The sequence below is a fragment of the Mustela nigripes genome, unplaced genomic scaffold, assembly GCF_022355385.1.
Source record: "Mustela nigripes isolate SB6536 unplaced genomic scaffold, MUSNIG.SB6536 HiC_scaffold_148, whole genome shotgun sequence".
In the NCBI taxonomy this organism is placed as follows: domain Eukaryota; kingdom Metazoa; phylum Chordata; class Mammalia; order Carnivora; family Mustelidae; genus Mustela; species Mustela nigripes.
Window position 1 is genome coordinate 9,125,799 of NW_026739562.1, and position 25,783 is coordinate 9,151,581.

The following is a 25,783-nucleotide window of genomic DNA, read 5'->3' on the forward strand; positions in this document are numbered from 1 at the left end:
AACCCTTACATTACTCTCTGTGCATTTTCTTTATTGTTACAGTCTGTGAGTTCTACTAAAATTCTTTAGCTGCTCCTCTAACTTCTCTGGGAAAAACAACTTCCCTTACCAATGCCATAGTACCATGTCATCTAACCCACCCTACTTGGAGCACCAGGTAAGTGTGCTGGGCAAGACATGCAGCAACAAACAAAGAGATGGGGCCCTGCATTCCTGTGACTTGTAGTCCACCAGGAACGCATTCTTTCTCAGAATAAATCCCTCCTTAGATTGTAGCCAATTTCTACCATATGCCTCAAACATAATGATCATTTATTAAGTTATAAAATGACTAAAGAGCAAGAAACTCTTAATATCCTTTTTTGGACCCTTGGTTTTAATCAAATATAATTAAGCTTCTAACAGCACATGGCCCTGAGGAGATCTGCAAATTTTGTGCTTTGTATCTGTATTAGGGACAGGAAGGGAGAAGTGCGTCTTCTAAATATGGGCTCCGAGTCCCATGACACACAATACTGATTCCTTTCAAAATCACTGCAATTAAGATGCTAAATCACTGCATGTTATATTACCAGTCATTTTCAGAAACTACAATTCTTTATATTTTTTGTTAACTATGCCACAAAAAAAAAATAATGTCTCTGCTCCTAGGTCCTGTTACTAAGCTGGCTTCAAACATAGCAATCCTGCTTGCTCCCATCTGCACTGCAGAACAACATCCCCAGAGTATTATTCTGAAATCGGTTATTTGGAAGGAATACTGTAGGTGCATGTACAGGGCAAAGCTAATGGCTTTTCTACCATTGCTTTCCTAAAGTTTCCACTCTGGTAGGTATTTCGGCAAGTAGCTCCGTCTTTTTTCCATTCATCATGTAAGCTACAACAAACAGGTTACCTAACAGGTTACCAAACAGGTTACCGTCCTGGTTGCTAAGCCATCCTGCAAGGCCTCTGTAACACTAACAGAAATCCACAGGTATGGTGTAGACAGTCTTTTTCTTCCAGCTTAGTCTAGCCAAAACACCAAAGAAAACCTTACGCAGTTATTTATTTCAACTTTTCATTCCATTCCCAAGATTAAGAGACACTCACATTAAAAAAAGAGAGAGAGAGAGACACACACACACACACTCACGAGTCTGTCTCTTGAATTCAGAGCTCTCACAAAGGACCACCTACAATCCAATTTACAAATTATCTTCATGACATCACCTTAACTTTTTATTTTTATGCCATTAAATGTGTTTGGTCTGGAAAATGTAACTACTATAGAAGGACATATTTTCCCCCCTTTAGAATATGAACAGAGGAGCATTCTGGCAACGAGTGACAGCACACACAAGACAGAAACTACCTATAAAACCCAAAGCCCTTACCTTTGCTCTGAGGAGGGTTTTGGCTCCTATCCCTTAGGACATTGATTTCATAGACAGCACCATACTGTTCAAAGAGTTCCCTCAAATCCTTCTCAGACCAGGTCCTTGGAACCTGGCCCACAAACATCTTGATAGCATCAAGATCCGGTTGGTCTGGGTGGTCCAGGGTGCCGTTCATTTTCTTTGAGCTGCATAAAACAAAATACAGCTTCTTTTACATATTCAGGGTGCTCTCCAGGGGGATGGTTACTTTTCTTTAAACATCTCAACTACTTTCTGAAAAAGTAGGGGGAAAGAATTCTACTCCTTTTTACTATTGCCATTCAATATACCAGAGTTCCCCCATCCTCACCTTCACCCATGGCCATGCCTTCCATTAGATCCCAAACTGAAGTCACATTCTGATTAGGAAATCTGGGTTTTAACTAAGGAACTAAGCAGCACTCATTCCCTGTCTAGCATAAGAATTCTCAGAACTTAAGAGGTAAAGTTTGTATGCAAGTTTTCATTGTTTTGAAGCACAGTTAAGAAAACTTTTTAAAATATACGTAAAAATCAGAAAGGACTATTGATGAGGGGTAAGATTCAGGACTCCCAATGTATACAATGACAGGTACAAGTTTTCTTTCAGTAGATTTTGGAAGAGAAGCACTTATTTCCAAGGCCTGAGCTAAGTAAAGAGTGGAACAATGTTGGCCTGGGGCGTCTGGCTCAGACAGTAGACCATGTGACTCTAGATCTCAGGGCTGTGAGTTTGAGGCCCACCCAATGGGGGAGGGGAGTAGGAAGAGGTAGGAAGGCAAGAAAAGCTTTGCCTTTTAGACTGTCACACTCCTATCACATCAAACTTGTAATGCTCCTACTAAATACCTTCATTTTTATCCCTCCACTGCCAAGAACCTAGGGAGAGTCCTTCCTGGACTACAAATATTTCCAGAATGCATCAAAGTCCTTCTCCTACCACTGACCAAGACCTTACTCTTAGCATTCATCTCAACCACTAACAACTTAAATTCCAAATAGCCAGCATGGTTAACTATTCTGTTAGTGTGCGCGCTTAATCCAGAAATCGCTTCATCATATTCAAATTTGCCATGTCCTAATATCAACATGAAATAAAACACTAGTTTTCTAGCAAAACAATAGCTTTTCCACCACTGCTATCTTCTTCTTTTTTAAAATTTACTTGAGAAAGAGAGAGAGAGAGAAAGAGCATGAGACTTGGCAAGGTTAGAGGAAGAAGCAGACTCCCCACTGAGCAGGGAGCCCAATGTGGGACTGGATCCCTGCAAGGCGCCAGCTCTTGCTTTGTCCTCAGCCAGCCTCCTGCTCCCTCATCACCATGACCCCGGCTGAAGACAGTTGCTTAACCAACTGAGCCACCCAGGTGCCCTCCCACCACTGTCTTCTGAACACTATCTGAAATCCCTGAAAAGGGTGAATCTCTGCAGGTAGTTCAACCTCTGTATTTTAATTCCTGTATTTCTTTAAAAAGATTTAACTGATAGAGGGAGTAAGCATACTACAAGCACTTCCACAAGTGCTGGGGGAGGGGCAGAGGAAGCAGGGGAGAAATTCGAGCATACTGTCCACTGCAGCCCCAGGGCTCTATCCCATTACCCTGAGATCATGACCTGACTGGAAATCAAGAGTCAGATGCTTAATGACTGAACCACCCAGGAGCCCTGTTAATTCCTAAATCTCTTATAACTGAAAACCCACAGGGGCTATTTACACACCACCTTGACTGAATCTAGTACTAAATATCAAAAGTCTAAGACAAATGGCATATATAGAGCAACTCTTATCACGATGTCTGTGAAGGTTTCCCATACTTTCAGGTTAGCTTCGTCAGGACTTACAGAGTACTAAATTTCCACCTTCATTACAATATTCCCACCTTTTAGCATCATCTGGTGTATCTGCCTCTCCGAACTAGACTGACAGTTCCTTGAAGGCAGAAAGTGTTTTACTGCAATTCATTCTTGCAGCCACCCCTGGCATAGCACCTAGTTCAAAGAAGTACTCAGATGTGCCATGGGAGCAATTTCGTGTTCTCAATAACTCCCCAATGAATTTAAGCAACTAATCCTGATAAAAATGAATGTTGTGCACAAAGAGGGCTCACAAATTAAAGAGCAACTAGTATCGCCTGTGATTATTTGATTCTCGCAGGATCAATACTCTTTTTTGCCCAAGTGTTTTGAAATGCACTGTTTTACTGGCTTTCCTTTACTAATTCAAAACTGTGTGAGGCAAGTTTTTGTAAAAATATACTTGTAGTTGCTTTTAGAAGCTTAATCACAATATTCTAACAGAATTCATGCTACTATGATTTAAAAAAAGGTCCCATGACTAATGAAACAATGGTGGTCGCTCCCTACAATTTGCCTCCAACAAGTTCAATTACCAGCTTTAATATGATTTTATTAAAATGCTGCCAGTCTTTAACCATATTTCTGTTCTAAGGGAGGGTTAACTGAGAACCCAAATGGTGCTCAGAATATGCTTTGATGATAGCGATGTTGACACAATTTTTGAAAAGAGATGGAGGTTTATCAATTCATAATTACACTGGAGGCAACACCTCTGTCTGTCCCTTTCTTCTGCATTTGTGTGCCATTTCTAAATTTTCTACACCACAGTTTAGTGCCAAAGCATAAGCAGAGTCAATATATATGAATTATGGTTTATCCAAAAGTATAGTAGAGACTTGGCATTCTAGATAAATGCCCTCCCTTTCTCTCTTTACTCTCCAAATCCTTCTCCATTTCTTCATGTCCACCCACTCCATGTACCACTCTCCCCCCCACCCCCCGTGTGTACCCTTTCATTAGCTGGAAGAATCCCCTAGACCAGTGAGTGCTATTCAAAGTGCCCAAGGACCAGGGGAAATCTTCACACTTAACGCTTTAGAAACTTTTACAGCAATTGAGCTAAGTAATTTTATATATATTCAATGTAGTGATAATAAAAAGATACAAAATGCTGGGGCACCTGGGTGGCTCAGTGAGTTAAAGCCTCTGCCTTGGGCGCAGGTCATGATCCCAGGGTCTTGGGATTGAGCCGCAGTGGGCTCTCTGTTCAGCAGGGAGCCTGCTTCCTCCTCTCTGCCTGCCTCTCTGTCTATTTGTGATCTCTGTCAAATACATAAAATCTTAAAAATAAATAAATAAATAGGGTACAAAATGCAAGCTTGCACCTTATTAGCTTGTTTTTCTACTGAACTGCTTTGGTTGTGGTTTATAAGTTGGGTGGTAGCAGGCATAGAACACTGTCCTCCACCAATCTGAGAAACACTTCTAGTGCATAGCAAATTAGGCCGGGTTGAAGATGCCGTGGCCATCAGGTAACTAGAGTTTTTGCACGGACTTATTCCTTCCTCTAACAAATACTGGGCACTTAGTTATATAAGCCAGACACTGTGTGAAATGTGGTATATATTGATGAGTAAGGAAAATGTGGGTAATCAACTGTTATTGTGTCAAAGAACAATGTCCTATCCTCCACCTTCCACACATAGCTCCAGTATGCATGTTGTCCTTAGTTAAAAGTCACCATTGCACAAAAAAGTCACCTGGGGACAAGATTCTCAGTGTGATATGGCAAGGAGCCCACAACACCCACATATGGCATTTAGTCTGTATGTCACTAAAAACACTTCCAAATGTGTGCCTTACCTCCCCATTGATGGACAGCTCTTCTGAGTCAGTGGTCATCAATTACTGGTATTTATTATGCATATTCAAGAACCATGAATTCAGCCCTCTGGAGAAATATCTATCCTGTCCCCATCACTCCTAAGAGGCAAGTCTATGGAAACTCTTATCCTTTGCGAAAAGTACTGACCTGAGAGCAGAATGGATGAGAGGAAAAGCGGGGCCCGTAGCAGTGAGGTAAGTAGGGAGAGGAGGCAGCAAGGTTTTAAAGGACAGGCACAGCACCAACCCAGCTCTTTTTACGTTTCTGTTCCTGGCAGCAACTGGCAAATCATTAAGAATGAGAAATTAGGGGCGCCTGGATGGCTCAGTGGGTTAAAGCCTCTGCTTTCGGCTCAGGTCATGATCCCAGGGTCCTGGGATCGAGCCCCACATCGGGCTCTCTGCTCAGCAGGGAGCCTGCTTCCTCCTCTCTCTCTGTCTGCCTCTCTGCCTACTTGTGATCTCTGTCTGTCAAATAAATAAATAAATCTTTAAAAAAAAAAAAAAAAAGAATGAGAAATCATGAAAAATCATAACCAGAGGCTGCCCTGTCCACCCTGATTCTTGATGGAACACGCCATAGGAAAAGAGCGAAACAATTTGGAAGAGACAGGAGAGAGAAAACAAAGAGTTTTATTTCTAAAAGTACACATTTGTTCAGAATTCTTGAACCCTCTCTTCTCTTTCTCCTATCGCTCTCTCAAAACTTTCTGGCCCTAGGCCCAGCTGAGAAGCAGAGTTGATGTTCTGTCTCCCTCTCCTATTCCTTGGCCCCCGCTAACTAGACCAGTGGGTGGATCTTAACCCAGCAAATTCATCTACTGGCTAGCCAGAAATCTAAGACCTATTCCTAAAACAAAAGGACAGGACAATCAAGTTCCTTACGGCTACACAGAGCAAGTCAACAGGACTGGCCAATGGCTACTGCATAGGACAGCAGAGGCAGAGAACATTTTTATCATCACAGAAAATTCTATGGCACAGAACACTGCTCTAAAGAATCTGGAACTGGTTAACAGAAATAGGCAGTGGTGAAGTCAGAAGTGGGAAAGCTGCAACTAGAGAAAAGTCTAAGTTGACAAGATAAAAGGGCATTGGCAAGAGATAACAGAGGTCACGCTACACATCTATGAAGGTTGAAAACATGATGCCAAGTAAAAGAAGCCAATCACCAATGGCTACATATTGTGCGATTTCTTTTATGTGAAACTGTCAGAAGAGACCAACCTGTAAAAACAGAAAGCAGGTTAGTAGGTGCCTAGGAATGGGAACTGGGCGGGGGGAGGATGACTGCTAATGGTTACAGGATTTCTTCTTAGGGTGATAAAAGTTTTCTCCAATTAGTGGTGACAAACTGCACAACTTTGTAGATATATTAAAAGTCACTGAATTGGGGCACCTGGATGGCTCAGGGGGTTAAAGCCTCTGCCTTCCGCTCAGATCCCAGGGTCCAGGAATGGAGCCCTGCATGGGGCTCTTTGCTCAGCAGGGAGCCTGCTCCCCACCCCCTTCTCTGCCTGCTTCTCTGCCTACTTGTGATCGCTGTCTGTCAAATAAATAAATAAAATCTTTTTTTAAAAAAAAGTCATTGAATTGTGCACTTTTTAAAGGGTAAGTAAATTTGGGGGCACCTGGGTGGCTCAGTGGGTTAAAGCCTCTGCCTTCGGCTCACGTCATGATCCCAGGGTCCTGGGATCAGGACCCACACTGGGCTCTCTGCTCTGTGGGGAGTCTGCTTCCTCCTCTCTCTCTGCCTGTCTCTCTGCCTACTTGTGATCTCTGTCAAATAATAAAATATTTTTAAAAAATAAAATAAAAGGGTAAATTTTATGCTGTCTGAATTATATCTTCATCTGAGAGAGAGACACATACAGGCAGAACAAGAGTAGTAGAAAACAGGCTGGAAGGGCAGTGGCAAGGCAAAGCCATGCTGCACCCACAGATATGAGGTGGGTGAAAAGCAGAAGTAGCAGCACATGCAGAGAGCAGAACATGTGTCCAGGGTCAGAAATATGGGAGTTTCCAGGTCTTCCAGCTGTGGAGTTCCTGATTACATTACAATCCGGTCCACGTGTGTCCTTACAAAAAAAAAAACACTTTAATATATGAATATATGCTAGCTCTAGTGAGTATCTGTTCCTTGCAGCCAAACAGGCTGACAAATACTAACTTTCTATCTGTTTAAAAACAATATCCTTAGGGGGAAAGAAATGGGGAGAGGGGATTAATAAATACAAATTGCCAGTTATAAAATAAATCATGGGGATGTGATGTACAGCATGGGAATACAGTAAATAAACTATTAACTCCATTGGGGTGCCTGGATGGCTCAGTTGGTTGAGCATCTGCCTTCAGCTCAGGTCATGATCCCAGGGTCCCAGGACCAAGCCCCATGTCCGGCTCCCTTCTCATTAGGGAGCCTGCTTTCCCCTCTCCTACTCCCCCTGCTTGTGTTCTGTCAAATGAATAAAATAAAATGTTAAAAAAGAAAAAACAGAAACTATTAACTCTGTAAAGTGACAGATAGTAACTAAACAGTCATAACCATTTCACAATACAAATGTCAAATCATTGCGCATTGTACACCTGAAACTAAATAATATTGTATGTCAGTTATACTTCAATAAATTTTTAAAAAATCATTTCCAAAACCTTTCACTACTCACTTTTTTTCTCTCCCCCCTTCTCACTACCTGTTGACCTCCATTTGTTCACTACAGAAAGAGAAAAATTTCAGATACTTACCAACCCTTCCACCTCCCCAAGGGGCATAAATATTTGCTGCTTCTTGATCTTCAGCCACCCACCTACCCATAACAAGTCCCTCTCCGTGCTGTGGAAACTGCCCAGAAGAACATGAAAATGAAAAGGACCCGGAAACACTGGCCTCAATTACTTACCAGCTGTTCTCTAGTGTGAACAAGACAAAAAGCATGTATGCTAGAAGGAAGAATTTCCATTTTGATAAAGGGAAATCATCCTGTTAGTTGGGGTGTTAGGTACTAGAAAAAGTTAATAATAAAGATTTTGCTCAGGCTAACAATCTGCTTGGGAAGGTTTTTAGCCTTCACAGTATCAGAGATAAAACATCTGGAGACTTTCAGTAACTACCTTTAATTATTAAAAAAAAAAAAAAAAAAAAAACCTCATAGGGTTTATCATTCATTCAACTGTATTTCCCAAGTTCCTACTATGTAAGAGACATTACACACAAGACGGTGCTATAAAAGGAGACTGAGCAATACTGCCCTGAAGGCAATGGCACTGGACAATTGAAAGGACTCAACTACAATGCCCTACAAATATTTTCGCAGATATATAAAAGTTCTGTGAAACGAAGTGGCTGGATGGTTTTGTTTTGTTTGGGGGAGGAGGGCGGGGGTTAAGCTGAATGGACAGAAGGGCTGGAAACACTGCGTTATAGTACGGCATGAGGAGGACGTGGTAAGGACTAAGAAAAAAGGAAGAGAGCGAGACAGCATTAGAAAGGTAGAAAAGGACTTGAGAAAGGGGAGAGGACACAAACATTTTAAAAAATTAGAAAAAAGAGAAAACACTAGAAAATCAATGAGAATAAACAGACTGGAGAGACCCAGTGAAGAGCTTTTCATGTAATACTGATAGACTTAGACTTTATTCCAAGATTTTTAAACAAGGAAGTGATCAGATTGGTCTTTTAAAAGACACCTGGCAGGGGCGGCTGGGTGGCTCAGTTGTTTAAGCATCTGACTTAGACTCAGGTCATGATCCCAGGGTCCCGGTACAGAACCCCATGTTGGGCTCTGCTCAGTGGAGAGACTGCTTCTCCCTCTCCCTCTGCCTGCTGCTCCCACTGCTTGTGCTCTGTCAAGTAAAGAAAATCTTTAAACAAACAAACGAACAACTGGCAATACAGAGGATGAAATAGAATGGGAAATAATACAGAGATTTCCACACAAACTAGCTCCTAAGATTAGGGCCCAGTCTCGGCAAAGCTGAAAAATTTGGAGGCAGGATTCCCTATAACTTGGAGATCCCTTGATGAAAAAGATGAAGAAAAAGGAAGTAGTTTCTGATCACTCTTGGGTTCTAGTAAAATCTGGGAAAGTGTTTTTGCATGGGAAGCTCAGGAGACATTTGAGGGATAAACACGGAGATCTGAGAATCAAAGTAGTACACTGATACCCCTTATGCTAAGGGAAAGCCAAGAGAAAAGGGCCCGAGCTACAACTCCTAAACAATACCCATCTCCTAGGGTACAAGCAAAGTAAGAGGAACCAGGGAAGCTGAAGAGTGGTCAGAGCAGATCAAGGACATGGTTAAAAATAAGAACAGGAACTACAGTTCAGGTCCCCCAACCCCTGCACACCTCTTTTCTCTTTTGTTGTAAAGAAATTCTGGAATACATTGTTAGATTACATTCCCAGGCAAAAATCACTTGAAAGAGAAAACCACTGATGTCAAGTCTCCTGCTAAAGAGTATCAATTAAAAGAAGGGCTGAGAATCCAACAAAAAAGTGGAAAACACACCATTCAAGAACTTCCTTCCTCTCAACTCTGTGGTGTTTGGGCATATAGTACCCATGAGAGTGGGCCCGAGGCCTTGCAGTAATGAGAGGAGCTGGGCTCACGGATACCTGGTTCAATGACACCTGAGGCAGCCTGGTCTAGGAGGCAAAAATAAGAAGAGGGTTATCATTAAACTTGATTTTAAGTCCAAGGCTGACACCAACTGTCCTCAGGCATGTCAGTTATAGCCTCTGTCAACTGGGTTTTTCTTCTTTACTATAAAATGGGCAATAGCTTGTGCCCAATTAACTTCCTGCAGCTTCTGTAGGATGGAGGATTAAATAAATGCAAACGCACTTGGGGAAAAAACGATGTGATGGTGTCCTCCCCCATCACCATTAACAGGATATGCTGCATGCAGTCCAATGGCTCTCAAACCTCAGTGTCCATGAAAACTACATGGGACATTGCTAAAATACAGATTCTGGGGTCCTATTCTAAGCATAAGAATATGTAGGCATGGGTCCAGGGATCAGCATTTTTACATTCCAGGTAACTTTCATGTAGTGATCTGTGATCCAGATTTCATGGGATACTGAGTTAGTCTAACCTCGTGAAAGATGAGAAATCAGGTTGAGGAAAAATGCTGTATCTAAGGACCAAAGGCAATGCCAAAGCAGAGAGAGATACTGTTAACAATGACAGACAATTTGAGCCACAAATCCTATTTCTAAAAAGACATATCTGGTACATGGGAGTACTTCTATTATGTATTAAGTCTTTAGGATGACATTCATTGTGATTTCACCTGTTATGTGCAGCTAAAATAAAATTTTAGCAGTAAAGAACTTTCATAAAAGGACATCTAAATTACCATTATTTTGGACACTACAGAGAAGGCACAGCATCCATTTCAAAGGAGCAAACCAGTACCTTTGAGGTCCCCCAAACTATATCACAAAGGACTGTTCAGAATCTATTACCCACACCTGTTACATGTAATCCCAAGGTAAACTGATTTCCAATGGAGGCCTCTTCTCAAGGCCTTACATTACTACTGTTATCTAGGACCAATCTACCACTTAATATTCTTGGCTTTGAATTAACCTAAGGCTCAAGGTACTTGAGGTTTCAAGGTACTCTGAAGCCTGGTTAAAGTAACTGAAATCAGCAGTTAGAAATGGGTTCTTCTATACCAAGTGCTGCACTCAGGTTTCCCAAAGCCACAGCTCAGGCCAGGTTAGCAATTTAGCCGCATACAACGGCAGTGTCACTTCCTGAACAATACTGCACACTGATTAGTTTCTCGCTCCCATGCTGAAGATCTGGGCAAACTGCCAATCAAGACTGATCCAGCTTTGCTTTTCTGGGGGGGTGGGGGGTGTCCATCTGACATCCCTGAAATCATGTACTGTGTTGCATTTTCAGTTAGACTAGGAAAATAATCAGAGCCCAGGATTATAGTTTAGATGCCAATACAGCATTCTGCATACACTCTGGTAGCCAGTCTCTTCTGTAATCTAAGAATTTGATATAAATAACTTCCCAAAAGATTATTTGAAATTGCATATCCAACGCAAAGCAGTAAAGCTAAGGTTAAAAAAAAAAAATACTTTGGAATCTATCATATGGGAAAACACTACAGCTTGAAGGAGCCAACACACTTGAGTTGATGTAGCTGCTCATATATCAAACGCACCCTTTTGTAGAGAACTTAGTTACAGCCCCAAGGAAATCAGCAGTAATGAAACAGAACCAGACTACAATAGAAAATAATAGTAGTGTGGACTTTGGCTTCCTCACCCAATTTTTTCTTCCCTCTTTCAGGGAAAGGGACTAGTTTCATCAAATAACAAAAAAAAATTGCCCAGTTCCTCTGCTTATGATAAAAATTAGACAACAAAAATACTTACACAGGACTGGAATTCAAAGAGCAATGATCCACCATCATTTCTGGAAGGAAATCCAACTTAAACGCAGCCATCACCTCACTCTCCCCTTCAGAAGCCAATGATATTAACTTGCTGCACTTGTCTGATCCACAAATACACACAGCTTTAGCTTCCTGGGCCCCACAAAAAACACAAAGTGGAAACAGGAGCTCAGGGAAACCAGCAATAAGTGCCACAGAAACAGGCAGGACTGGGGAGGGGAAAGGGAGTATTGGATTAAAGGGGGGATGTGAGCATGTGAAGGGAGGCTCAGCCCGGCACACAATGAAAGTGCTGATGCGCCAGGCTGGGTTTGTGTGATTTTCCCTGGCGAAGCAGTACTAAGTGCACTGTCAGATAAATAGAGTGTCAGATCCATGAAGATAGCAGCAGCTAACAGAGCAGAAGAAACACAAACTTGTTTCACATCCTCCAAACTCCTTTCCACGAATCAGGTTTTGAGGGGCCCCAAACCCTAAAACTACCTGAAGCAAAAAAAAAAAACCCAACCTACCTGAAGCAAAAAAAAAAACAAAACAAAACAAAACAAAAAACCCAAAAAGGGAAAACAGCCTAGGGTAAAAAAAAAAAAGAAAAAAGAAAGAAAGAAAAGAAAAAAGTTCACCTCATGTGGTCTGAAAATATTTTTGGAAAGGAAAATTGGGTTGTTGGCCTAGCTTCCATGTGCCAAAGACAGCAATGAGCAGAGTGCCGGGTCCAAACTAACCTCAGCACTGTCACATAAGGGATGGTTCAGACGGTCAGAAGCAGGCCAGAGGCAAGGTGCTAAAGAACTGGTCACCAAAAACTCAAGGGCTCACTACTACTGCACTGGACCAACCCCGACTTCTCAATGGTGTGTTGAGAACAAAGTGTGCTCCCTAATGGGTCCTCATCAGAGTTAAGGACTTTTAAAAAATTCCTGCTTCAATGACCTTCATTAGATGGGATAGGCAAAACTTTATCCTGAATCTTATTTTTACCAGAGTATTTAATAAGCGAAAATACAAATGAAAAGTAGTATCTGACCTTTTGACAGAGTACTAGGAAACAATGTCTTTTCTGTTGTGTGACCTTTCTAAAGAAACAAAAACCACCAGAGTGATGATAATGAGAAAAGCAGGGCCCACTAGAAGCAAAAAGTCAACCATGTAAAGGAAGGACCGAGTAATGTAAACTCTCTACATTCTCCGTCCTCTTTAAACTGATGCTAAAACCAAGATTAATGAACACACACATAAAAATTCTATTATGGGTGAGCAGTAGAAATGGATATACTTAGCAGTCAAGGCAGATGTGGTGCTCCCGTTCTCAATTTAGCTTCCCATCCTCCAAACAACAAATGGTGGCATTTCAGTATTTAGGCAGTGACTCTAAAACTCTATCTCTGAAGGCTCCCACACTGCGCAGGCCTTCTTTCCATTTTTATCATTAGGATTGCCTTACCTCAAAGATTTCACTTCACTCAAGCTCAGTTCACAACACAGGGAATTTTGAAAAAAGGAAGTTATGTTCAGCCTGTAAAGAGGTAAACAAATGAACTCCTAAACGTATAGCGTTACTTAAAAACAAAAACAACGAAAGGCAACATGTCATCGCATAGGCCTAAGTGCTGTAGCCTGGCTAACAGTGCTGGACCCCTGTCCGCATCTGACCACTGAAGGAGAAACTGTGTCTTCTAATAAACAGGCGTAACCATCCTAAAGTAAGAACTGAAACAGCAGCTAACCGCTCTTCTATTCTGTCAGAGACCCTGGCTCCTTTGACCCACTACTTTAGAGTCAGAAGCTGCAGGAGCTCTTCCACCTGCTGAAGGGGGATGCTGCCCCAGGCTGCAGTGAGAGGAGACTGCAACAGCACACAGCACGCAGTTCACCAAGTGCTGACCGCCAGGCAGGCAGAAGACAGTAACCCTAGCTGGGACTGGTTAAGTTACTGGTTCGGTTCGTCCTAGTTTCTCCTATGCACCCTGGAACTGATCACATGCTTTCTTCCTACAGAAAGCTTAGCAGAACAAAGAAGTTAACTATAAGTTCGTCAACAACCAAATTAGGGTTTTTAGTTTTTTTAGTTCAAGGGTTCCTTTAAAAAGGAAGGAATCAACAAATTTTAAAGAATCTCACTAGTGATTGTTATGCTTTTACTATTCACTAAAAATATATCTAGCTCCATCTCCATTTAAATCAGAATCACATGCATAAAAAGAGTATTTAATGTGGAAGACTTTACTGAGCAGCCAGGCACTGCTCAGCGTATGGGATATGCACTCCTTACAGTAATTTTTACCAAGCCAAAGGCTGGAAAGTATTGGTTTTAGAGTGATGTTTTAAAATCCATTTTATGATTTATAAGACAAGACTGCTCTAAAAACTTAAAAGATGGAAATGCTACTACATGAAGGACGGTGCTTCTCTTTAGGCAGGTCACAAGAGTCATCTCAGTATAATTAAATTCAACATGCTTGTGGGAAAAGCAAGCACGGATATTAATCACAAGTCACAATTTTAGAGAAAGATTAAAAAGTCAAATGATAAAAACAATTATTCAAATACAAAAATGCAGATGTTAGGGAAAATTAAAAAGCAGAATTAGCAATTACTCACAGAAAACTGCCCATAAGTTGTTTTTTAAATTTCTTAATCAGAAACACATTCCAGGCTTTTTCCACAAAGGATGCATTAGAAGTAAAGAGATGGCAGGAAAGGTTATAACCAAGGGTCCACTGCAGGAGGTTTTAATTTTCCCTCTCTTCCTTCTTACCATCTGTCCTCTCACTATAAATTTACATTCATGGTTTCCTCTTCTTTCCCTGATGGTCTGTGTTAGTTTTCTTTGCCTTGAATATTCTCTACTTCTTTTCTAGGGGCAACAATTCAAAAGCCCAATGTTGTGAGGGCAGGGGCAATCAGCCTGCTGTAACATTAAGAACCAGAATCATTAAAACTGATTGGTAGATAAGGGAAAGCCTCTGAAGAAGAGCACACACTGCATTTAGAACATCAGAATGGAATAAACAGTTTAAAAACTGGATTAGAAGAGAGAAATGCTAGAAGTCCCATCAGTTGTTCTGTCAGAAGAGTGAAAGAGCAAAGAAAAGCATAGTTGAGCAAAAAGGCCCAGGTGGCACATGCAATCATCAGGCTATCTTGACTAATAGAACCAGAGAGTTCAATGGCAAGTGACGGGACTTTATACTTCCACCCTAATAACCTAAGCGTGTTTTAAAGGGCAAAAATGTGAAGCCTGGTTATATGAGCATAGAGGAAATTAGAGCCTGCTGTCAAATTATAAAAGAGAACCTATGTCATTAAAAACCACCATCAGTCTATGTAAAGAAAAATGTAATGATCTAGGGAAAAGTCACGACACCTCAACAGTTAAATGGATTAGATATTTTGCCCCCAAAGCTTCTGTTAGATGACAGAAGGGATGTAGAAAAGAAGTAAGCAAATGATGCTACTTGAAAATAACCAAGCTGGGACGCCTGGGTTGCCCAGTGGGTTAAGCCTCTGCCTTTGGCTCAGGTCATGATCTCAGGGACCTGGGATCAAGCCTGCATCAGGCTCTCTGCTCAGCAGGGAGCCTGCTTCCTCCACTCACTCTGCCTGCCTCTCCATCTACTTCTGATCTCTGTCTGTCAAATAAATAAATAAAATCTTTAAAAAAAAAAAAAAAAGAAAAAGAAAGAAAGAAAGAAAATAACCAAGCAGACTAACTTAAAATTTAAGCTTAAAATTACCTTTACCAGCTTGAATTTACTAAAATATTGAGTATTTCTGGGGCACCTGTGTGGCTCAGTGAAGATTAAGCGTCTGACTCTTGGTTTCTGCTCAGGTCATTATCTCCAAGTCCTGGGACAGCCACATAGGGCTCTGCATTCAGCATGGAGTCTGCTTGAGATTCTCTCTCCCTCTCCCCTTGTTCTTTACCCACCCACCACCCACCACTGATGCTCTCTCTAAAATACATAAAATCTTTAAAAATCTTTCTTTTTAAAAAATTTTGTTTCTAATCTACAACTGCTGTGGGACAAAAAGCACCAAGTTCAGTCACTTTTGTATTCAAATTGATTTGACTATAGAATTACCATTTATGGTACCCTGAGAGGATATGACAAGGCTAAAGGTAGGAAATCTACCTATCACTTTTTTGAAATTTAATAAGTTTCCCACTTCCTCCCCCTATATAACCTTACTCACCGCTACCTCCTCCCCCAATCACTGTCAAAGATAAGGACTGGCAGAAAGATACTCTTCCGTGCTTAGTGCTGTCAGCAAAAGTATAAACTCAGAGCCTTCCTTGGACTTTCTCAAACTAACTCTGACCTAATGAACTGTCCTGTCATATGGTGACCACCTTTCAAATCAGGTCATATTTTTAGATCCCAAAATGTTTTGGAACTTTAGGGTAACTCTTAGTTGATAACAATATACTATGTAAGCTTAAACTTTATTTCAGCTCCAGCATCAATTATAAAATCAGTTATGTTGAACAAATTCTGGTTTCAGGAGGGTAGTATTTGTATGAAATCCACTAAGTTCTGTCCTCATTCTCATTCTCATTTACTCAGGGTCTTTCAGGCACGACACAGAATGGGAAAGGAAAGTTAGCTGAGTAGTTGCTGTGTGTAGAGTACTTGCTACACACACACACACACACACACACACTATTAGAACAAGGCAGCAGCTAATTCAAGTGGGAGATAAACTGCCTTGGGAAACAGCTAAGGAGAAAAAGTTGAGAAAGAGCAAGAAAATATTTCTAGCTTCCTAGGAACAGGAAATTACATCCCACAATGTAGGATAAAAGCCATCACCTTTCCGAATGCAATGTTTTCAAATTTGCACAACAGGCCTCATGCAAGAAGGTTAAAGAGATGACCACAGAGCACACTCATCCAACAGTTAGCCCATACCTGTGGCTTTACACCTCCCTTTCTGGACTATGTCTTCACTCTAAAAAACCAAGGAAAGAAAAATAAGTGGGCCATGACTATACTTCTCAGAATTCCAGACATGTAGCTTCTTTCCTAAGAAAAGCCCCCCTTTGTCACCATGGCTAAGAATTAAAACAAAAACAAAAAAAACCCAAAACCTCCCCCCTCCCATTTTTAAAACTACGTAATACCTTAAAATATAAATTGCATTTAATAACTCAAAGTTAACTTAAAAATACCATCAATGTAAAAAATGGGGAAATAAAAACACTAGAAGACTTAATACAGGCTTGACCCCAAATGTCACAATAAATAGCAACATAGTGATTACAACTTAAGAGGTTGAAATTCAGTACATTTAGGTCACCAAAAAAGTAATTTTTCCATCTGCTTTTGGATGAGAAACTACAACAAAGCCAAAGGCCTTATACTCTTTTAGCAATCAAAGATCATGTATTAATGTGGAAAGACCATGCTATTTCCCCAAAGCAACCTTCCTGAATAGGTAGGTGCCAGGCATAAAACTTTTCAGAGGCAACCAAGTTCCTGCCTGTGTAAATGCATCTCAGGGGCCCTAGGGCAGTGGTAAACCACTGAAACAAATAAACAAACAAACAAAAATCAGAAGATGGGAAGGTTAATTGAAGCTAAAAGCAAACAGAAGAACCACAAAACCAATTTGTTTTATTTTTAAACATTATCGAACAATCTTGCAAGCAAGATTGATTTTATAAAGCTGCCCAAATTCCTACAAACTTTCTTCTACACCCCCTGCCAGAGGGACAAAAAACAAACACAGAAGTAGGGTATTAACCACCCTACTACTCCCAAGTAACCAAAGACTTTTTAAAGGAAAATTCTCTCTCTCTCTCTCTCTCTCTCTCTCTCTCTCGCTCTCACACACACACACACACACACACACCCGGATCAGTACTACCTTCTTCCACACAGACCCTTGTTACTGGAAGGACAATGGGAAGCTTAATACACAAGAAGGTGTTTTCTCTTAAAGCTTTGCCTTTCCAATTTTGCTTTTCTTACATTTTGTTGCCTGGTCTGTAAGAAAACAGATGCTTTTAGGGGGAGAGGAAAACTGAGTGGAAACTAAAAGTTTTAGGTTTGCTTTTCATATCTTTCATTTCTGTGGGGAACCAAACAAAATGCATGTGCTCTCGGAGGAAGCTTGAACCACTTTTGTCCTGTCTTTCCTTAGAACTCCACAAAAATCTCTTTCTGTTAACATTATCTCTACCTTTCTCGGTAGCCATTAGGGGAGGTATAAAGATGGTTCCAAACAGAGATGAAAAGAGTTAAGAGGGGGGGGGGGGGGAACGCCTGGATGGCTCAGTCAGTTAATCGTCTGACTTAGGCTCAGGTACTAAGCCCAGGATCCTGGTACTGAGTCCCATGCCAAGGCTCCTTGCTTAACAGGAAGCCTGCTTCTCCCTCTGCCTGTCACTCGCCCTGCTTGTGCACTCCCGCTCTCTTTCTCTGGCAAATAAATAAAATCTCTAAAAGAAAAAAAAAGGCTAAGGGAGGAAAGGTGCACCAGAAGTGGGGGCTGGGGGGTGGGGGCTGCACAGGCAATCCACCACAGAGAATGAGAGGCAAGTTACCTCTGAGGGAATCTACTTGTGAAACATTAACATGTTCAAAATAGGACCTCCTATCGAGTTTAAAAATCATACTTAGGAAGTCAGTGGTACTTGCTAAAAGGCAAACTACTTTCCCCACAATTTCCCCAAGGAAAGATAAATAACCTGGAAATAATTTATATTTGGTTTTGGAACATATCTTGGAATTTATATGGTCTTGACATGTTCCAAAGATGCAACAGTTGAGGCACCTGGCAGGCTTGCTCAGTAGAGCATGCGACTCTCATCTCACAGTTGTGAGTTAAAGCCCACAGGGTGGGTGTAGAGACTTAAAAAAAAAAAAAAAAAAAGATACAAGAGCTAATGAACAGCATTACCTCTCTGATACAAAAGCACATCTCCTACACACTTTCCTTAGTAAGGCAAGGTAATGAATGGTTTTTTATTTCTCAGTTTTCTGCTGACCTAAAAAGCCTGTATGTTGAGTAAATGACAAAACACTATCCTTCCCAGAAAGATGACCACTGACTCACCATCAGCAACTCTTACAAAGTATGCATTGAATCACAAACATACAGGGGCTGGTGGCAGGCACAGTAATGCTCAATGACCTACATTAAGGCCTGAACTCATCACCTTGGCCTCATTAGTCCAACTCACCAACTCTTACTAACAATTGTTAGTAAATGCCCTCAATACTTTGAAAAACATTTTTCATGCAAGGCAGGGAGCTAAATGAAGAACTCAACCACTAACCAGATTAGAAACTTTCAAATGTTTTTAAAGGCAGAAATGTTTCTCCCCTAAACCTAAATTAAAAGTGAAGCTGTTTAGGCTGAAGGCAGGGGAGGGCAAGGCAGGCCCCACCTTTCACCCTTCCTGCACTCAGAGTAACCCCAGGTCTCCTGGGAGATACAAAAATAGGCCTGGATAATTCAAAACAATAGATAATTCACCAATTTTTATCCAACTTTGAACTGAATTGTTTTTTGAACAGATTTTTCTATCTTTAGAATCTAATAAGTTACCAGAAATCAAGGAATTTCCAATGCCATCAATGGTAATAAATGTGTACATCCCAGAGTTGATAGAATATAGTATTTAAATTTTCTAAACCGTGGGGGGCGCCTGGGTGGCTCAGTGGGTTGAAGCCTCTGCCTTCGGCTCAGGTCATGATCCCAGGATCCTGAGATCTAGCCCCGCAGCTGGTTCTCTGCTTGGCAGGGAACCTGCTCCCCCTCTCTCTGTCTCTGCCTGCCTCTCTGCTGACTTGTGGTATCTGTCAAATAAATAAATAAAATCTTTTTAAAAAAATTTCTAAACCTTGGAGCACCTGATTAGCTCAGCTGGTAGAGCACACAACTCTTTATCTCTAGGTCATGAGCTGAAGCCCCACATCTGGCACAGAGCTTACTTTAAAAAAATTATAAACTTTATCACCTGGAAGTAGGTAGAAATGTCCAGACATTTATGAAGTAGCAATAATTTTAAGAGCTGATATTTTCTGAACACTTACTCTATGCCATGTGGTGTTTTGGGTACTATGTATTTAACCTCATACATAGCCTATCTCCGTTTACAGATAAGGAAAGACACAAATAAAGTAACTCTCAAGATCACATGAATCCAGGCAATGAAGAAGTTGGAATATATAGTCAAGCAGTTCAACCCTTGGGTCAAAAGCTGACTCCGGTTAAAACTGTCCACAAGGAAGATCATGCACACAAATCACAGAAAAGACCATTAAATATGGAGGACCATATAGTTGAGTCTGATTATTTTTCTAAGGCAAATCTAAGCAGGTAAATACCCAAAGTTTCAATCGTCACAAGAGAAATATAGTTAAGACTAGTGAAAACCTCCTGCCATTAATCAGTAGATGTGTGACTCTGGGTAAGTTCATCAGTATCTCCCGGTGTCAGCTTCCTCACCTGTAAAATTACCTCCAAAGGAACCAGATGGATGCCCTGAATACAACACCAAGGCACTGTACAAATTTCTAAATGGAAGAGGAAAGAAACAATAGAAATTACTTAGGAAAGCTGCTCTTTTAAAAAATGTCTGTTACCTTTTAAACTGCTTTGCAATACTCTTGCTTCTTTCTTTTTTCCATTATGTGGTGAATTCAATAAAAAGTTTGGGCTTAGTGCACTGGAAAACTACATGTCCTCTTACCCACATATCCCAGAAAGCCAAGTAACCAGATAAAAAGATCAAATGGGAAGCTTTCCTGGCTAGCCCAGTTCATCATGATGCAAAACTCCACCAGGGTCTGGGGCTAAAACTCAACAGTTTGCCTAGCACTCCAATGTCCCTACAATTACCACCAGATTCTCATCCAGGATCATACATCACAACTAACTGTAGGGAGAGTCTAGTATCACATGAAATAAATTGCCTGAGAGTACTCAGTAACAACAGGTGGACCCAGGACTGAATGACTGCAGAGAAATGTTTAACTGTTAATTGTTTCCCTTCTCTGTAATCCTGGGGTAGTTAGGTGGATTAAAGAGATTCATTGAGGGGCGCCTGGGTGGCTCAATGCATTAAAGCCTCTGCCTTCGGCTCAGGTCATGATCCCAGGGTCCTAGGATCGAGCCCTGCATTGGGCTCTCTGCTCAGCAGGGAGCCGGCTTCCTCCCATCTCTCTCTCTCTCTCTCTCTCTGTCAAATAAATAAAAATCTTTAAAAAAAAAAAAAAAGAGAGAGATACACTGAAGCACACACTAAATTCCCTGGTAGTCACTAATTCCCAGATCATCTCCTTCCACTGTAATTTTGCTTGATGAAGAGTACAGGTCGAGAACTACATCAGGCTTAGTTCTGACCTAAGTTAGCAGGGATAAAACTTAACACTTTTTCTATGGGCTCTACAAAAATCTTTTTATCCCCCTTGTGACACTTGTTTTGTGGCTACCATTTCCATGATTCAGGCTCAGGTGTGGGGCCTCTGACTCTTTATTGATGGAATTATCAATGTGTGTTCCTTTTCCTGACCCTAGCAGATAAATTTATAAAACAGATCTCAATCTCAATTCCTTCTCCAACAGCCAGTATGTACTCTTTAGTGGTAATAATTCTTTCCCAGCTTTAAAAAATTGTGGTCAGGGGCACCTGGGTGGCTCAGTCAGTTAAGTGTGTGCCTTTGGCTCAGGTCATGATCCCAGGGTTCTGGGACAGAGTGCCGAACAGGGATCCGCAATCAGCAGGGAGTCTGCTTCTCCCTCTGCCTGCGACTCCCCACGTGTGCACGTCCGCACCCTCTTTCTCTGGCAAATAAATAAATAAGATCTTTAAAAAAAAATGTGGTCAAAAACACATACATAAAAGTTACTATCTCAACTCATTTAGGTGTACAGTTCAGTATTAGTATTACTGTGCAACATGGCAACAATTTTTAAAACGTTTCTTTTTCATCAAGATTCTTAAACTGGGGACACCTGGCTGCCTCAGTTGATAGAGTATACAACTCTTCATCTCAGGGTTGTAAACTGGAGCCCCACGTTGGATGTAGAGATTACTTTAATAAAAGGGGGGGGGGGGACGCCTGGGTGACTCAATGGGTTAAACCTCTGCCTTCAGCTCAGGTCATGATCCCGGAGTCCTGGGAGTCCTAGGTTAGAGCCCCGCATCGAATCCAGCTCTCTGCTCACCAGGGGGCCTGCTTCCCTCTCTCTCTCTGCCTGCCTACTTACGATCTCTCTGTCAAATAAATAAATAAAATCTTAAAAAAAAAAAAAAAGTAGTACACTAAAGGGGTTGAGTTGGGCTATTGGTTCTTATTTTCTCTGATCTACCATCTTTGGGTGCCTGGATAGTGCATTTGGTTAAGTGTCCTACTCCTGGTTTCTGCTCAGGTCATCGTCTCAGAGTCATGGGATCAAGCCCCACATTTGGCTTCCCACTAGGTACAGGGTCTGCTTAGGACTCTCCCTCCCTCTGCAGCCCCCCCCCCCCAATAAACAGAGGGGCGTGGCTCAGTCAGTTAGTCATCTTGACCCTTGATTTGGCTTAGGTCTTGAGGCTCAGGTTGTGATCTCCTAGGATCAAGCCCCATGCTGGGCTCTATGCTCTCAGTAGGGAGTCTGCTTCTCTCTCTCTCCCCCTCCCCCCACTCATGTGCTCACTAGCTCTCTCTCTCTCTAAAATAAATCTTTGAAAAAAAAAAAAGAAAATAAAATAGAGAAATCTTTTTTAAAAAATCCTGATCTGCCATCTCATCTCCTGTTTAGTTATCTTTCCATATGCTTATATACATATCTAAGTAAGAGGCATCCCATTTTCGGAGGTGGTCAGGAGAGGCATATAGGGAATGCAAAAATACATTTTTAAAAATCTCTGTTCTGCAGCACCTGGGTGGCTCAGTGGGTTAAAGCCTCTGCCTTTGGCTCAGGTCATGATCCCAGGGCTCTGGGATCGAGTCCCGAGTAGGGCTCTCTGCTCAGCAGGGAACCTGCTTCCTCCTCTCTCTCTGCCTGCTTCTGATCTCCGTCTGTCAAACAAATAAATAAAATATTTAAAAAAAATAAAAATAAAATAAAAATCTCTGTTCCTGGGACAGCCGGGTGGCTCAGTTTAAGTGTCCAACTCTTGGTGTCAGCTCAGGTCTTAGTTTCAGAGTTGTGAGTTCAAGCCCTGCATTGGGTTCTGCACTGGGTATGGAGCCCACTACCAAAAAGCAAACAAAAAAACACCTCTGTTCCTCCATCATCCCCAAATGCCTATACCCTCAAAGCAATTCTCAAATCCCCATTAAGTATTCCCCTTCTCTTCCCCATACAGCTCTCTATTGGGGGGTGAAGTGGGGTGCAGGACTCTCACTCTGCCTTTAGCCCCTCCTGTTTCCCTGGCAGTGCTGTCAGTACTGGGCAACAAACTGCTAGATGTAGCAGCAGCAATTTACATATGGTAGCCAAGCTAGGGTGCAGCTTTCTTTGGGCAGAACTGCTAACTCTTTTATGTATCTTTCTAGTTTGAACCCAATGTTCCAGGCCTATCAATGTTAAATATTTGCCTAGTGGCTTCTACCTTCAAAGACACAGGGAACCATGTACACAGAAGTCCAGAGGCAGCAAAAATTCCCCTCAGTGTGGAGAAAGGGCTCTACAGACACAGATGGGGCCCAGCTACAACAACTGAGACCCTGGACAAAGCATCTAATCCAAACACAAGGGTTCATTCTACTTTCCCATAATACTCATGCATTACTGCTCAAATTTGGCATGTTCTAAGACCACCAGTTCCGCCTTAGTTTCCCGGCCCTGCCATAAGGCCAAATCTGTCTCATCTAGTGAGTCACTACTGCTCTTCTCTCCAAATGCATTTTGATTTCAGCCCACTTGTGCAGCTCATCAGGGCTGCACCATATGTTGGTACCATGTAGGCAGAATGTGACTAATTTTTTTCTAAAACACTGTCAGAGTCACTTTTAAAATTACCTTATAATCTTGATGTCTCTAAAGACTCAGTTCTCTAATGCATAACCTTCTGGAAATGACTTTATAATTATTTTTCTGAGCACTCAGGAGATTCTTTAGAATTTTCACTCCCATTTTTCAAACAAGGGAACAAAAGTAAAGAAAACGGATTAAGTCACCCAAGTTTCACCACCAACCAGTGAGGCTTGTACTTTCTGCAGTCACAGCACTCTATTTGGTAAAATAAATCAGTCTGTAAAATGCTTTTTTGTGGTGGTGGTGGTGGGGTTTCAAATACTACTTTGTTTTAATTTATTTTTTTAAAAGATTTTTTTAAAAAAGATTTTATTTATTTATTTGACAGACAGAGATCACAAGTAGGCAGAGAGGCAGGCAGAGAGAGAGGAGGAAGCAGGTTCCCCGCCAAGCAGAGAGCCCAATTCGGAGGCTCGCTTGATCCCAGGACCCTGAGATCATGACCTGAGCCGAAGGCAGAGGCTTACCCCACTGAGCCACCCAGGTGCCCCAAAAGATTTTCTTTATTTATTTGACAGAGATCACAAGTAGGCAGAGAGGCAGGGTGGGGGTGGGGGGGTGGGGGAGGAGCAGGCTCCCCGCTGAGCAGAGAGCCCAATGCAGGGCTCAATCCCAGGACCCTGTGATCATGACCTAAGCCAAAGGCAGAGGCTTTAGCCCACCGAGCCACCCAGGTGTCCCTGTTTTTATTTTCTGAGGTGATTATTAAAATTCAGATATCAGGGATGCCTGGGTGGCTCAGTCGTTAGGTGGTTGCTTTCAGTTCAGGTCATGACCCCAGGATCCTGGGATCAAGACCCGCAGTGGGATCCCTATTCAGTGGGGAGCCTGCTTCTCCCTCTCCAACTCCCCCTGCTTGTGTCCATCCCCCACCCCAGCAAATAGATAAAATCTTTAAAAATAATAATAAAAAAATAAACCTCAGAAAACATAACTACTTGCAGCTAATTCTGATGACGAAATGGTCTCACAGTATCCATCTGGGTTGTTTTAAGAGAGGGCTGAATGAGCCACAGACCACAAATGTTTTTCTAATCAGCAGAGATCATAAACAGTAAAACTAACATTCTGAGAGTAGAAAAGATATTGGACTTCCCTACTCTGGACAATTGGCCTCTTCACCAACAATAAAGATTGCTGGATTTGATCATTAAATTTGTCCCAAGAAGGTTTCTTAAATTTTCCATTTCAGGTTATACATGTTCATTCAAGTAACTGGGGTGGTAGTGTGACCGTCACTGCACTAAGATCTTTCCGTCCACTAGTAACATCCGTTAGTGGGTAGTATTGCAAAATATAAAAAAGGATCTCAAGTATCTTCTCAATAATGAAAACAGCACATGCCCCAGGAATCCAGCTATCCCAATTTTAGAAATACAGCCTTCAAATACACTTGTATCTGATGTACACAAAGCATGCAAAGGGGCGTTAATGTGAACTTTGTTTATATTAGCAAACATTGGAAACATACATGTCCATCAGCTGGGTGCTGCACTGCAATGGAATGCCTCAGCTATAAAAAAGACTAAGGCAATTCCAATACACTACATTAAGCACTGATCAAGATTATATTTACACAGTAAGAAAGAAATTACACATGGCTTGTACAGGAACAAAATCGGTCTGGAAGGATAGAAAAGAAACTGTTAACAAGGCTACAGAAGTGGAATATTGGCTGAATTGTTTGAATATGGAATATTTGTAGAATACCTATTCTACAACTATTAAAGAAAATTTGAAACTATGAGGAACACAGTAAAGAAAAATCCCAACTCCTATTCTATTCCAAAACAAACACTTTGTTTTGCATTTTCTCCTGCTCTGTCTGAAACTTCTGTGTGGAAAAAGCCATTGTCCAGGTAAAGCAGCATCCACACCACATGTGAGTGGGGCAAGGACATTATACCATTTGAAATTATCCCAGCAACTCAACTGATGTTCACACAGCTTGGACTGTAAACCTTATGGCTGGCCTATTTACAAAGTTTGGAGCTATTTTCAATCACTCAGCTGTATATCTATGTGTACATTTTCTTCAATCAACCTTTCCTGCCAGGCAGAGTGCAACATTAGCTGGCTTCCAGTAAGAAAGGCAAGGGACAGGGTGAGATAATATGTCAAAACAAGTTCTATAAATACAGCTTTTGGCCTAGTATCTCAAAAAGGAATCAAATCAGCTTCAAGCTTAAACAGAAAAATCCTACAGTCCTGCAATATCGGTGCTTAAAGGCTCTAGAGAACAGAAGAGGCCAGGGATCTGGAATCTTGTTTCTCACACCGTATCTTGTCTCTCCCTCCCTAAT

The 25,783-nt window shown here is 41.5% G+C and overlaps 1 protein-coding gene across 15 annotated transcripts in view; it reads right to left on the bottom strand.

Moving 5' to 3' along the window:
- Window positions 1-25,783, bottom strand: part of LOC132008442 (CUGBP Elav-like family member 1) — a 72,862-nt gene that overhangs the window by 17,167 nt on the left and 29,912 nt on the right. For 4 of the 15 annotated variants that reach the window (XM_059387053.1, XM_059387054.1, XM_059387049.1 and 1 more), the window contains exons 2-5: window positions 16,412-16,451; window positions 12,943-13,014; window positions 11,479-11,630; window positions 1,377-1,564 (exon numbers count right to left, since the gene is read on the bottom strand). In XM_059387053.1, the coding sequence (XP_059243036.1) occupies window positions 1,377-1,564; window positions 11,479-11,549 (259 nt within the window). In that variant the 5' untranslated portion in view covers window positions 11,550-11,630; window positions 12,943-13,014; window positions 16,412-16,451. Of the gene's footprint in view, window positions 1-1,376; window positions 1,565-9,586; window positions 9,724-11,478; window positions 11,631-12,942; window positions 13,015-16,411; window positions 16,452-19,958; window positions 20,027-25,783 lie in introns of all 15 variants that reach the window. The other 11 variants (XM_059387061.1, XM_059387056.1, XM_059387060.1 and 8 more) reach the window with 8 other exon arrangements.